The sequence below is a fragment of the Lingula anatina genome, chromosome 9, assembly GCF_051362555.1.
Source record: "Lingula anatina isolate TDL-2025a chromosome 9, LinAna3.0, whole genome shotgun sequence".
Taxonomy (NCBI): Eukaryota; Metazoa; Brachiopoda; class Lingulata; order Lingulida; family Lingulidae; genus Lingula; species Lingula anatina.
Window position 1 is genome coordinate 1,410,582 of NC_141775.1, and position 11,513 is coordinate 1,422,094.

The 11,513-nt window shown below is 35.3% G+C and overlaps 1 protein-coding gene across 1 annotated transcript; it reads right to left on the minus strand.

Annotated features, from left to right (window-relative positions):
- On the minus strand, window positions 1-11,382 carry LOC106161542 (ATPase family AAA domain-containing protein 3). Its single transcript, XM_013538537.2, has 15 exons — window positions 11,105-11,382; window positions 9,949-10,025; window positions 9,606-9,767; window positions 9,181-9,250; window positions 8,645-8,810; window positions 8,395-8,464; window positions 8,017-8,172; window positions 7,777-7,833; window positions 4,979-5,104; window positions 4,665-4,789; window positions 3,702-3,753; window positions 3,424-3,494; window positions 2,085-2,252; window positions 1,523-1,631; window positions 1-997 (listed from the first exon to the last, which is right to left on the minus strand). The coding sequence occupies exons 1-15, from the start codon at window positions 11,304-11,306 to the stop codon at window positions 794-796; spliced, it is 1,815 nt and encodes a 604-aa protein (XP_013393991.2). The 5' UTR covers window positions 11,307-11,382; the 3' UTR covers window positions 1-793.
- Between the last annotated feature and the right edge of the window lie 131 nt (window positions 11,383-11,513).

An 11,513-nucleotide genomic window follows, 5' to 3' on the forward strand; every position in this document is an offset into this window, starting at 1 on the left:
TACTCTTAAGAATGCTTTAATGTCAAGGCAGCAGTTGATGTAATTTCTTCACAATTAATAAACTTAAAAGTACTACATTCATTTAAATTACAAATAACACCCAGCAACCGTGACTTTCTGTCATCACAAAACGTTACTTTCTGAACGTACAAATGAATAGAATAATAATTTCTTCTCATTAGTAGTCATGCTGTGCCCTTTTTTTATCACTTCGAACATAACCAGAAAAGCGTCATGAATCAAGCACAATTCTTCCAGTAATAGCCATTACAATGGGTGGCGATTTACAAATAACTAGAAAATTAATGGTGTCATTCATTTTTATGTTCTGATACGCCAACCCTACCCTTCCAATGTGTGTGGGTGTATTTTTCTCAATATATAAAATCAAACAATTTATTTTTCATTGTAAAGGAAGGAAACGTGTCCTGGTTTAAAGTGTCTATGAAAAACACGCATCAGATGACCTTAAGAAATAATGAAAACCTTAGGGTGAAAACGTCTCCCCACCCCCACCCAACACACACATATGATGTCTTCTAGCAAAAGATTTCGCCAAGCCTTTTTGTGATGAAATTTGGAAGCTGTCCTTTTTTTCTAGAGCATGAAATCCTGTAAAGGGAAAAATCCCCCTTCCTGTATTGAAAACAAAGGAGTCTTGGCAGTGAGCATTGTTCTTCCTCTCATAACACTTCGCATCTCCTTCAAATGCATCTGGCAGTTCACATTTCTGTACAGCATTACAATAAAACTCCCCAACAATTACTTTAATTCAAACTAATTTGCCTAGACATCATTGTGTGCTCTTTGGTGGTTTGATAGAAGTGGAAGCACTTTTCTGAGAGTGGAAAACGTCTGGCGCCGTGTCGTGCAGCGTCTCTTTCTCGTCGTTTTCTTTCCATTTCATCTTCTTGGCGTGATCTTCAATGACCTCCTGTACACGTGCATCAATCATGGCCTCCGTCAGTACGCCTTCTTCTGATGCGTAGGCACTTGCCTGGAAGGGAAACATCCCATATTTGACATATTAGTGGGTATACTCTTTGGGCGTGAATTAATTTGCTGGAGATGTCAACACCTTTCATCTTAACTGACAGGACACGTCACATCCAAAACCGTTGGGGAATTATTGGTTTATAAGAACTACACGAACTTTAAAAGTTGAAAGTTTCTAGTTTATGAGTCGATCCCAAGATTAGATGGAGACTGCTGAATTTCATTTGTGATGGTAAAATGAAGCATTTACGACTAGAAAATGTTTTACAAGAAATTTATTTTTTCAACAGTTATGAAATACTATGGCGATTACTGTAGAATTGCTAAAATTTACTGGAATACTGATTTCATTTGCTATATAAAGGTCTAACGGGTATTGTGCTCTTTACATAGAAATATTTCATCATCATGTGATAGTTTTTTTTTTTAATCTAGTTTTTACACCCATACTTTGCAATATTATTATTGAGGTTTAAAATTACTAAACTGAGAGAGAGAGAGAGAGAGAGAGAGAGAGAATTTTTACCTGCCAGGCCACTCCCAGTTTACTAATTTCTCTCCCAGATAAGCCATCAGTGATCCTTGCTATTTCAGAACATTTGGCAGTGTAGTCAAACTGGTCCACCTTTAACCTCCTGGAATATATCAGAATAAAAACTGGTCACCATTTGTGAAACTGTGCACAAAAGATATATCAATGACTACCAATGTTGGTAGCCTAAAATTATGAAAAGGGTGTTATTCTGTTGGTTCATAATTTTTTCTTGTTTTAAAGGTAATTGCAAAAATGATAAGAGGGGACAAGGGGCAAATACCCCACTTTGAGTTACATATATGTCTAGTCTTTGCAACTAAACCTGACCAAGTTCCATCATTTAGTTTAAAATAGCAGAACTTAATTAAAGAAATACAAAAGAGAAACATCTCACTTCCTGAAAAAAGATGTTTGATATTTTATATTTTCTGTCCTTTTCTTTTATATTATACCAGGAACTAGTATAGGTGGTTTATACATGCCCTATAGGGAATTTCCACTAGGTTCATATGTAACTTTAATCACTTTTCACGTTAACTGGTCTTCTACTCACTTCTTTCCTTCTGATGCTGGTTTCAGCACAAACTTGTCAAAGTAATGCCGCACCATGCGTTCTCTCTCCTCCAGCGTGGGCAGGTCAAAGTTCACCATTTCGTCAATACGGTCATTTATTGCCCAATCAAACTGTTCTGGCTGGTTGCTGGCAAGTACTAACATGAATCTGAAAGGCACGAAGGCAACTTAAATTCGAAAAGAAGTACTACACAGGCATGAAAAGCTTGAAGTGATTTTTGGTAGAAAAGTAGGTCACCATCACACACAACCTTGTTTCAAATTAAAAATAAAATATAAAAAGTGAAAAAAAGCACCAAAATCTACCATGGCCTGTCTGAACCACACTGAGTAAATACATACTTTAAGAAAACTATTAGTTCACAAGAGTTATACCATAGTGTTAATGGGACAATTGCAGATATTAACTGAATAACACCAGAGTGGTGAAAAATAACATAAAAAATTGAGCTCTTCAGCAAACAGATGAATTGAGCGATCAACTTGTAAATAACTACACTTGGTCTATTAATCTAGGAAATTATTTTAAAATTTAGTTAAAGTCATAATAATTCTTCGTTTTGGCCAAAAATTGGATTTTCCCGGAAAAAACGGCAATTTTCCCGTACTAACCAATGGTCAACGACCCCATTCCTGCATTCAAAGTTAATCCAGGGTTTTTTTCCTAAACGTACGGTTTTTTGTTAAAATCTCTTAAGAGATTTTAACTGACGGAGCTCTCTCTGACATCGCATAGTCACTGTTGACCTACTTAAAACCGCGGGAAAAGCAGACAACAACAACACTATATAAGATTCATTAGATATATTCGTCTTTTTGTTAAAAATACATTAATATTCACAATGTGTGCCATTCTGGGCTTTTCGTTATCCGACGCACTGTACAAAAACTCGCAACTTATGTCTGCGTCTGCATTAATGCGTTTCGCGCCATATGTTATTTTGGTCTCGAATGAACGCGAGAATCCGCGTGACACCATTACGTCATTAGCAACGAATGCCTTGATGACCGGGAAGAAAAGGCATCGAAAGCCCTATTGACAAGCACAGATTTTAGTATTACTACAATAACGGCCGTTTTAGTGGTAAAATACAATAGAATATATTTCCATGCGTTGTTTACAATGTATTTCATGCGGAATTTTGAATCTCAAAGGAAGAGTTATTATTGCTTTAACTACAGGCAGTGGTCTTTTTTTCACCATTCTGTATATCAGTATTTAGTCAGCTTAGCCCTGACACACATAAACAGAAAATAGCACAAGGCATGCCTCTAAAAACCTGGATTTTGGGGAAAAAAAGTTCTGTTGAAACTCTTACTTGTGAGACTGTTCACCAGTCCTGTAGAGAAAAGCGTTCAGCGTGGCCCGAAGATCTTCGCTGATTTTCTCCTGGAATATCAATAGTATCACTCATTAAAATTAATAGAATCATCATTCTAAATTATCCCAATGGCATCTCTATTTCAACTCTTTGTGTTAATTTTCTTTTTTTGTGCAAATGAAGTACTGTAACGAGAGAGAGAGAGAGAGAGAGTGAGAGAGGTGTAGGGAGAGGAGGGGAGGATGCAGGAGCCAGTGCATATATTTGATATCTACCTGACTCCTTTTCCGTAGGAATGCATCTGCCTCGTCAACAAACAGGAGAAGTCTGAAAAACAGAAGAAACTTTATATTTGAAAAATTGTGATAACTTAATTAGTTGCCTGGAATAATACTCAGTTACAAAAGAAGTATGGTAAAAACTTGAAATTTCAGTCGATCTTGAAAATTTTGTCAGATGATGATTCTCCACCAATGTAAATTTTTTTCATCTTGAAAATTTCATCAAACTTGACAATGGACCTCTCGCTAATTTTGAAAAGTTTGTTACCTAATATGGCCAACAGATTCATGCATTTAAAGATATAAATTAATTTTAAAGTGAGGAAAATTTTACTGTAAAAGGTCAACATCTGATATATTAAACAACTTACATATTCATTTTGGAATGAAATTCCAAATAAATGCGACTTATAAAACCACTCCTCAACAAATACTATAAACACCTTCGTAGCCCAGATTAAAAAAAGAGCTAATATTAAGCACATTTTCCAAGTAAACACAATATTAGTGATCACTGCAAATTATTATCAGGCCTCAAACATGGAAAATCTAAACTCTACAAGCCCTGTAGGTGTTAAGACAGAGTTCTCACCTTGACAAGATGACAACCTTTGTTCACAGGTAGATAGCTCTTCAACAATGTCATTACATATTATTCATGGACTTAAGCCCTGTAGAACTTTTTTTTTTGGTCTTTTTGGTCTCTCAGATTCATTATTCTAGAACTTTCCAGCAACCAGGCTTAGCAATTTGATTGGGTAATTGACGAAATGGTGAACTTTGACCTGCCTTCACTGGAGGAGAGAGAAAGCTAATGTGGCATTTTTTTTTTTACATAAAATATTATTTTCAGTGTTTTCTGAATTGATTTGTGAAGAGGGCTGCTTTAATTTCTCAAGGATACCAGGCTATAAACCCATCATTTACAGTTTCCTTGATTTTAGTCAGAATACTCACCCTCTCCTGCTTGTTTGTGCCCAGTCGAAAACCTTGTGCATGGCGGTGACTCCCTCCCGCCCCATGGGGGCTACATCGCCGCCTGTCATGATGGCGTAGTCCATTCCTGAGTGAGAGGCCAAGCTCTGAAATGTGAGAAGTGAATCAGAATTTATTTGTTCATTTTTTAACTTATAATATTTAGAATACACTTCTCCACCTTTTTATAACATTTTGAAAATGTTTAATTTGGAATAAATAAATAAATAAATGAATGAATGAATGAATAAATAAATAAATAAATAAATAAATAAATAAATAAATATTGCTCTAACCTTAGCAAACATTGTTTTACCAGTGCCTGGAGGACCATAGAAAAGAATGTTTCTGTAGAAACCCTTGTTCTTTTTCGTGTGTTTTGTAGCAATAGCTATCTGTCTAAGTTTCTCTTCTAAATCAGGCTGAAAAGAGATTGAAGTAGTAAAAAAGAGAATTTATGGTTTTGCTTAAGATAAAAAAACTTGTTGTAAGTTGACACTAAACAAGGCAGCAAAGCTGTCAAATGTACAGACAAAAAGCAGGAAATTACAAAATAGGCTACTGTCAATTCTGATGCAAAAGTACATTATGTTAAACTGCAAATTCAACATCAAATTTTAATTATGCTCAACAGGTAATACCAATGTAAGTAAAATGTGTAACAAACATAAGGCTTCAGGCCCATGGGAGTTCAAGTTCACCCTTTGAAAATGTAAAACTTCCAGAGAAAGAAGTCAATTTGACTGCTTTTCCAACTCAGGCTACATTTTAGTCCTGTATTTCTTTTTTGAAAGTTTGGCAATCATAAGTAACATGGTTTTCCCAAAATGGTCATCATGGCAGCAGCACCTAAAATTGTGTTTTCTTCTATTCTGATGCAATATTACATAATGGTTACCAGCATAATGACCATCAATTTTTAATAATAAAATATACGTATCCTGGATTTTCAGAAAATGTGAAAGCATGGGTCTTCAAGCCTGTGGAACATCAAAGTCACACCTTGAAAATGCCAATATGTGAAAAATTAAATTTTCACAAAAAAACTGTTTAACTGGCAGATTGCATTGCCTACTGAAGCTATATTTTAGTCCCATGTTTCTTTCCTGTAAGTTTGAGAACAGTAAGTGACATGGTTTTTCTTAAATGGTCATCATGGGAGCAGAGCCCAAAATAGGTTTTTTCAAATGTTGATGCACTATTACATAATGTTTAACAGCATAATAACCATCAATTTTTAATAATAAAATATGAGTATCATGGATATTCAGAAAATGTGACTAGCAAAGGTCTTCAGGCCCATGGAACTTCAAAGTCACAACTTGAAAATGCCAAAATGTAAACAAGACAGCACTGTTCTGAAATGTTTTTTTTTTTTCATTTTTAACAATTTTTTAACATAAAACAAAATTAACAGTTTACTGCCATTTTTATATGATCAACTAAAAAATTAATGAGATGGGAAAAATATCAATAGAGCAGTGTTAAATGTCCAATCTCTTCCATTCTGAGATTCTGAACATAGTGAATGATTGAATCTGACAAACTGCAATGATATAAGTTTATTTCCATTTTTGAAACTTTATTACACAATACACCATAACAAATTAACCATCATTTTTACAAAATCAACTAACAATGTTGTAAAGATGCAGGAAATGTCAAACAAACACTTTTAATATCTTATTAATTAAATAATGAAACTGTTAACATGCCTAAGAATTGAATCTGAGGAAATGTGAAAAAACAACATAACTTCTAAAATAATGGCCCGATTATGCTGATCTTTTAACTCAACCTGCGTTTTAGTAAGATAGATTACTTCTGTGAGTTTCATGACAACAGGCCTATCAGTTTTCCTTGGAAAGTGTTTACAGTGTTGCATATATGCTGAAAAGTGAAAAATAAAGCATAACTTCTACAATAATGACCCAATCATGCTGATTTTCAAACTTGACCTGCGTTTTATGAATATTCATCAGCTCTGTAAATATAAAGCCAAAAAGTAAAACTGCCTTCCACTTATCGTGTTTACAATGAAAGTGCACAGCGCCGACAACGGCGATGACGGGGACGACAGACGCAGGTGATGGCAATATGTACAGACACATCTATATATATTTACTGTACTGTTTGAGAACAGTAAGTGACATGGTTTTTATTCTTAAATGGTCATCATGGGAGCAGTGCCCAAAATAGGTTTTTTTCAAATTTTGATGCAATATTACATAATGTTTAACAGCATGATGACCATCAATTTTTAATAATAAAATATGAGTATCATGGATATTCAGAAAATGTGACTAGCAAAGGTCTTCAGGCCCATGGAACTTCAAAGTCACAACTTGAAAATGCCAAAATGTAAACAAGACAGCACTGTTCTGAAATGTTTTTTTTTTCCATTTTTAACAATTTTTAACATAAAATAAAATTAACAGTTTACTGCCATTTTTATATGATCAACTAAGAAAATTGATGAGATGGGAAAAATATCAACAGAGCAGTGTTAAATGTCCAATTTCTTCCATTCTGAGATTCTGAACATAGTGAATGATTGAATCTGACAAACTGCAATGATATGAGTTTATTTCCATTTTTGAAACTTTATTACACAATACACGATAACAAGTTTACCATCATTTTTACAAAATCAACTAACAATGTTGTAAAGATGCAGGAAATGTCAAACAAAAACTTTAACGTATCTTATTAGTTTAATAATGAGACTGTAATCATGCCTAAGAATTGAATCTGAGGAAAAGTGAAAAATATGCTGAAAAGTGAAAAAACAACATAACTTCTACAATAATGGCCCGATCATGCTGATTTTCGAACTTGACCTGCGTTTTATGAATGTTCATCAGCTCTGTAAATATAAAGCCAAAAAGTAAAACTGCCCTCCACTTATCGTGTTTACAAGGAAAGTGCACGGCGACGGCATTGGCATCGGCATCGCCATCGGCATCGGCATCGGCGACGGCGACGACAGCCGCAGGTGATGGCAATATGTACAGACACATCTGTGTCTGTACATAAAAATGAAACAGACTGAGCTTTTATCAAATACAAGTAAATGACATAAAAACCAACTCACCTTTAGTATAATCCCTTGCACTGCATCTTGGGGCTTGGCAAACAGCCGTTTTGTTGTCTGTAAAATTACAATCAAAAATGAAATTGTGCACAGTGAACTTTTGGAAATGCATTTTAAAAGTTAGCCTATGACATATCTTGAACTCATAAAAAAGGTAATAATTTGAAAATAGATAGCAATAAACAAACCATTGAAGAAGAAATGACTTTTTATCAGTGAAAGACTAAATAAACTACTCACTGTTATGGGATGCTTCAATGTTTCAAACACGGACAGTCTTGATGTGTCTCTGACTAGAGAAGGTTTGCCGAGCCGAGCCTCTATAAACCTCGCCCCAACCCCTGTACCATACTTAGCAGTGTACACTCCCACTGCTAGCAATGTCAAACCAGCCGCCTGGGGAAATATAGAGTAAAGGTCTCAACGCACCATTAATTATAAATATTGTTATGATTCAAATTAACTATCTAAAAAGCATCATATCCCTAAAAAACAATAAATAAATTAAATAAAAAAAAGAATATTTTAAAAATTGGCATACATCTCCCACGCAAGGGATCTCTCGTGTGCATCTGCAACATCTTTTCTCTTTGACATTGTGGTTTTAACTTTACTTACTGTAGCTGATACTTTGTCCCAGTCTGATATAAAGGCTTGAAACCCTGACCCTAGGACTGAACCAGCAGTTCTGAAAGTGAGGAATCAGACATTTTCTATGAATTAAAAATCTCTTATTGCTTGGTGTAGGCCCTTATTTAAATACATATATAAAAAAATATACTTCAGTTTGAAGTTCATGGCATTTATTTGTTAAGTTCTTGTTCGTTTTTTCAAAAAGCAACAAAACTTCATTATCAAACTTCCTTACTTTATAGATTCTAAAACTGTCGTCCTTAATTCTGCCGCTTTAAGTTTTTCCTTTTCCATTATAATGTCTTTGTTTTCTCGGTCCACTTTGGCTCTTCCTCGTAATTCTGCCTCAAGTTTCATCATCTCGTACTTGTGCCGTAGTTCTGCCTCGTGCTCTATTGTGGCTAGAAATTAAAGTATTATCAATTATTTCACCCTGTCAGCTGTTTCAAGTTTGGATTCTGATCAATGATAATATTGTTCATTAGCAATTTTTTGTATTGATACTTTAAATATACTTTTGAATGATGCGTTAATTTTAAGAACACCTGAAAGAAATAAATTTCTTATTAGTAATACATAAAATAAATATCAGTAGAATAATTTATTATTTTGATCCAACTTATCAGCATTACTATAAAATGAGAAAAAAAACTTTTCTGTACTTCGTATCATGTTTATGCTCAGCTGTCAAAACAAAAACTGTTTAATAATCTAATATAAAGAAAACTCTAGCCATTACACAAGTAAAAACTTATAAACTTTCCTACTCACATCTCCTCATTGCCTCCTGTTTCTGAACAGACTCTTCTTGTGACCTCAGCTGTTGCTCCTGCATCTTTTGCTACAAAATTGAGAGAAAAATACAGACTTCTAGCTGACTGAAGGGAACATCTGCCTTCCCCTCCCTCTCTGTCTCTCTTTCACACACACACGCACGCACGCACGCACACACACACACACACAATTCACTTAAAATAATTACCACTAAAAGGTTAAATTTTACAAACATTACACATGTACATACAATATATAAATAATAATTATAGACAAAAAATCAATTATAATTACAATATAAATATTAAAATTGATTGTGACATGGTCCTTCCTTCAATATTATCAATATCAGAAGATGAATCTTTTTTAAACAGAAGTAAAAGATTGATTTATTTCAAACTCAAATACTTAGAATACTACACCTGTTGCACGAGCTGATCATCGTAACGTCGACGTGACAAAAGATCTTCATATTCTGCTCGCGCTTTCTGCTGTTTTGCTTGTTCGCCTAGAGTCTTTCTCCTCTCCTCCTCACTGATACGTATCTGGTCTCCTTTCATCTGCTCAATGGCTGCTTCATATTCCTACACAATACAAATTATATTAACTATGTAAACTATAAATGGCAGCGAGGCATTCCTTAGAAATCCAAACTGTAAACTAATAATAATTTAATAATTTATTCAGGTAATATACATATAAGACGATGAATAAGATATTAAGGAAGGTCATATTTTTCATTTGTACTGATGGACCAAGACTCACCTTTATCTTTGCCTGGTGTTCTATTTGCAGTGTTTGTTCTTGCATCTTGGTGATTTCCAAGGCTTCCTTGGCATGTTCTAAAATAATGACAAAAAGCTTTATCATGTTATGTAGTAAACGTGTCTAACAATTTTATATGCTCAATTTTTTTTTTTGCATATATGACGGACTAGTGTGGCATAATTAAGTCCTTTAATGGTGGTTTTAGATTCACTAACCAAAAAGGTAGCAGTTATATAAGTGCTCATTCCTAATATAACTATCATTCTATGTAGACCAATACAACTCTGTGGGAATGGTCGCTGAATGCAATCAGATTAACACCCTTCCCTATTTCCAACATACTTGTATATATTCGCCAGCTTTTTCTGTATACTACTCAACACCAAAAGGTGGTGTGTCAATCTGTTAATCTGATTGCATTCAGCCAGAGTTGGACTGGTCTGCATAGAACAACATTTTCACTGGGAATGGGCCCCTGAGTGTGGCATGTGATTGCATTCAGCCAGAGTTGGACTGATCTGCATAGAACAATATTCTCACTGGGAATGGGCCCCTGAGTGTGGCATGTGATTGCATTCAGCCAGAGTTGGACTGGTCTGCATAGAACAACATTCTCACTGGGAATGGGCCCCCGAGTATGTTACTGGAAGAATTTTTCAAATGTACAATGCAAAGCAGATAAACATCTTTATTTTTCCATCTGGGAAGTCTTCAAGCATGTATGGGGATAATTGATAACATAAAAGTCATGGCAGACACGAGCAATATAACCCAAGTCCAGGTTCTATGTCATTTTATGTTTTATTTTATTGTCCTGAGAATGTAATGACCTTCACACAGCTTCAAGTTCACACGTTGTTAATGAGCCCAGTCCTTTAAAGCCGCTGATTTTTCACATCGAGCATTATAACTATCATCCCATCATTTAATTCCATGAACTCAAAGGTGTGACCACTTCTTTAAAGCACCATTTTGCTCATTTAAGAGTAAAATGACACCTTTGCCAAAGATTGCGTCACTTACATTGAGAGGAGTACGATTTGTCCAAGAAAATATACTTCCCTAGCAACGATACTTAATCAAAACCACAAGGAGCGAGCTGTACCGAAAGCAACACAGCCGGTGAAGCTTTTTACGCCATGAAATAACTTACTTGAAGCTTCTAGTTCTTTTGCGGCTTTCGCTGCTCGCTCCAGAGCCGCCGAATCGAACCTGTATGCTTCCATCTTCTTTTGGTATTCCTTATCCAAATCTCCCTTGTCGCCTCCCCCACCTGGAGGAGGGGGTGGTGCCAGAGGGATCTCAGGAAATCCTGACGGGGTCGACGATTTACCTCCTCCAAATAACCACGACATTTTTGGTTACTTATAGATTAGCTACAAGTTCGCCGTGTGCTATGTAACTCACGTGTAGCAAACAACGGAAGTTACTGTTGCGCATGCGTTTTTGTTGCGGACTGCAAGACAAACCGCAACCAAGTTTATAACGCACTTTCTTGTTCACATTAAGAAATTCTATAGTTGGAGATGTTGGTGATTTTAATATACAGACACTGTGTGTCT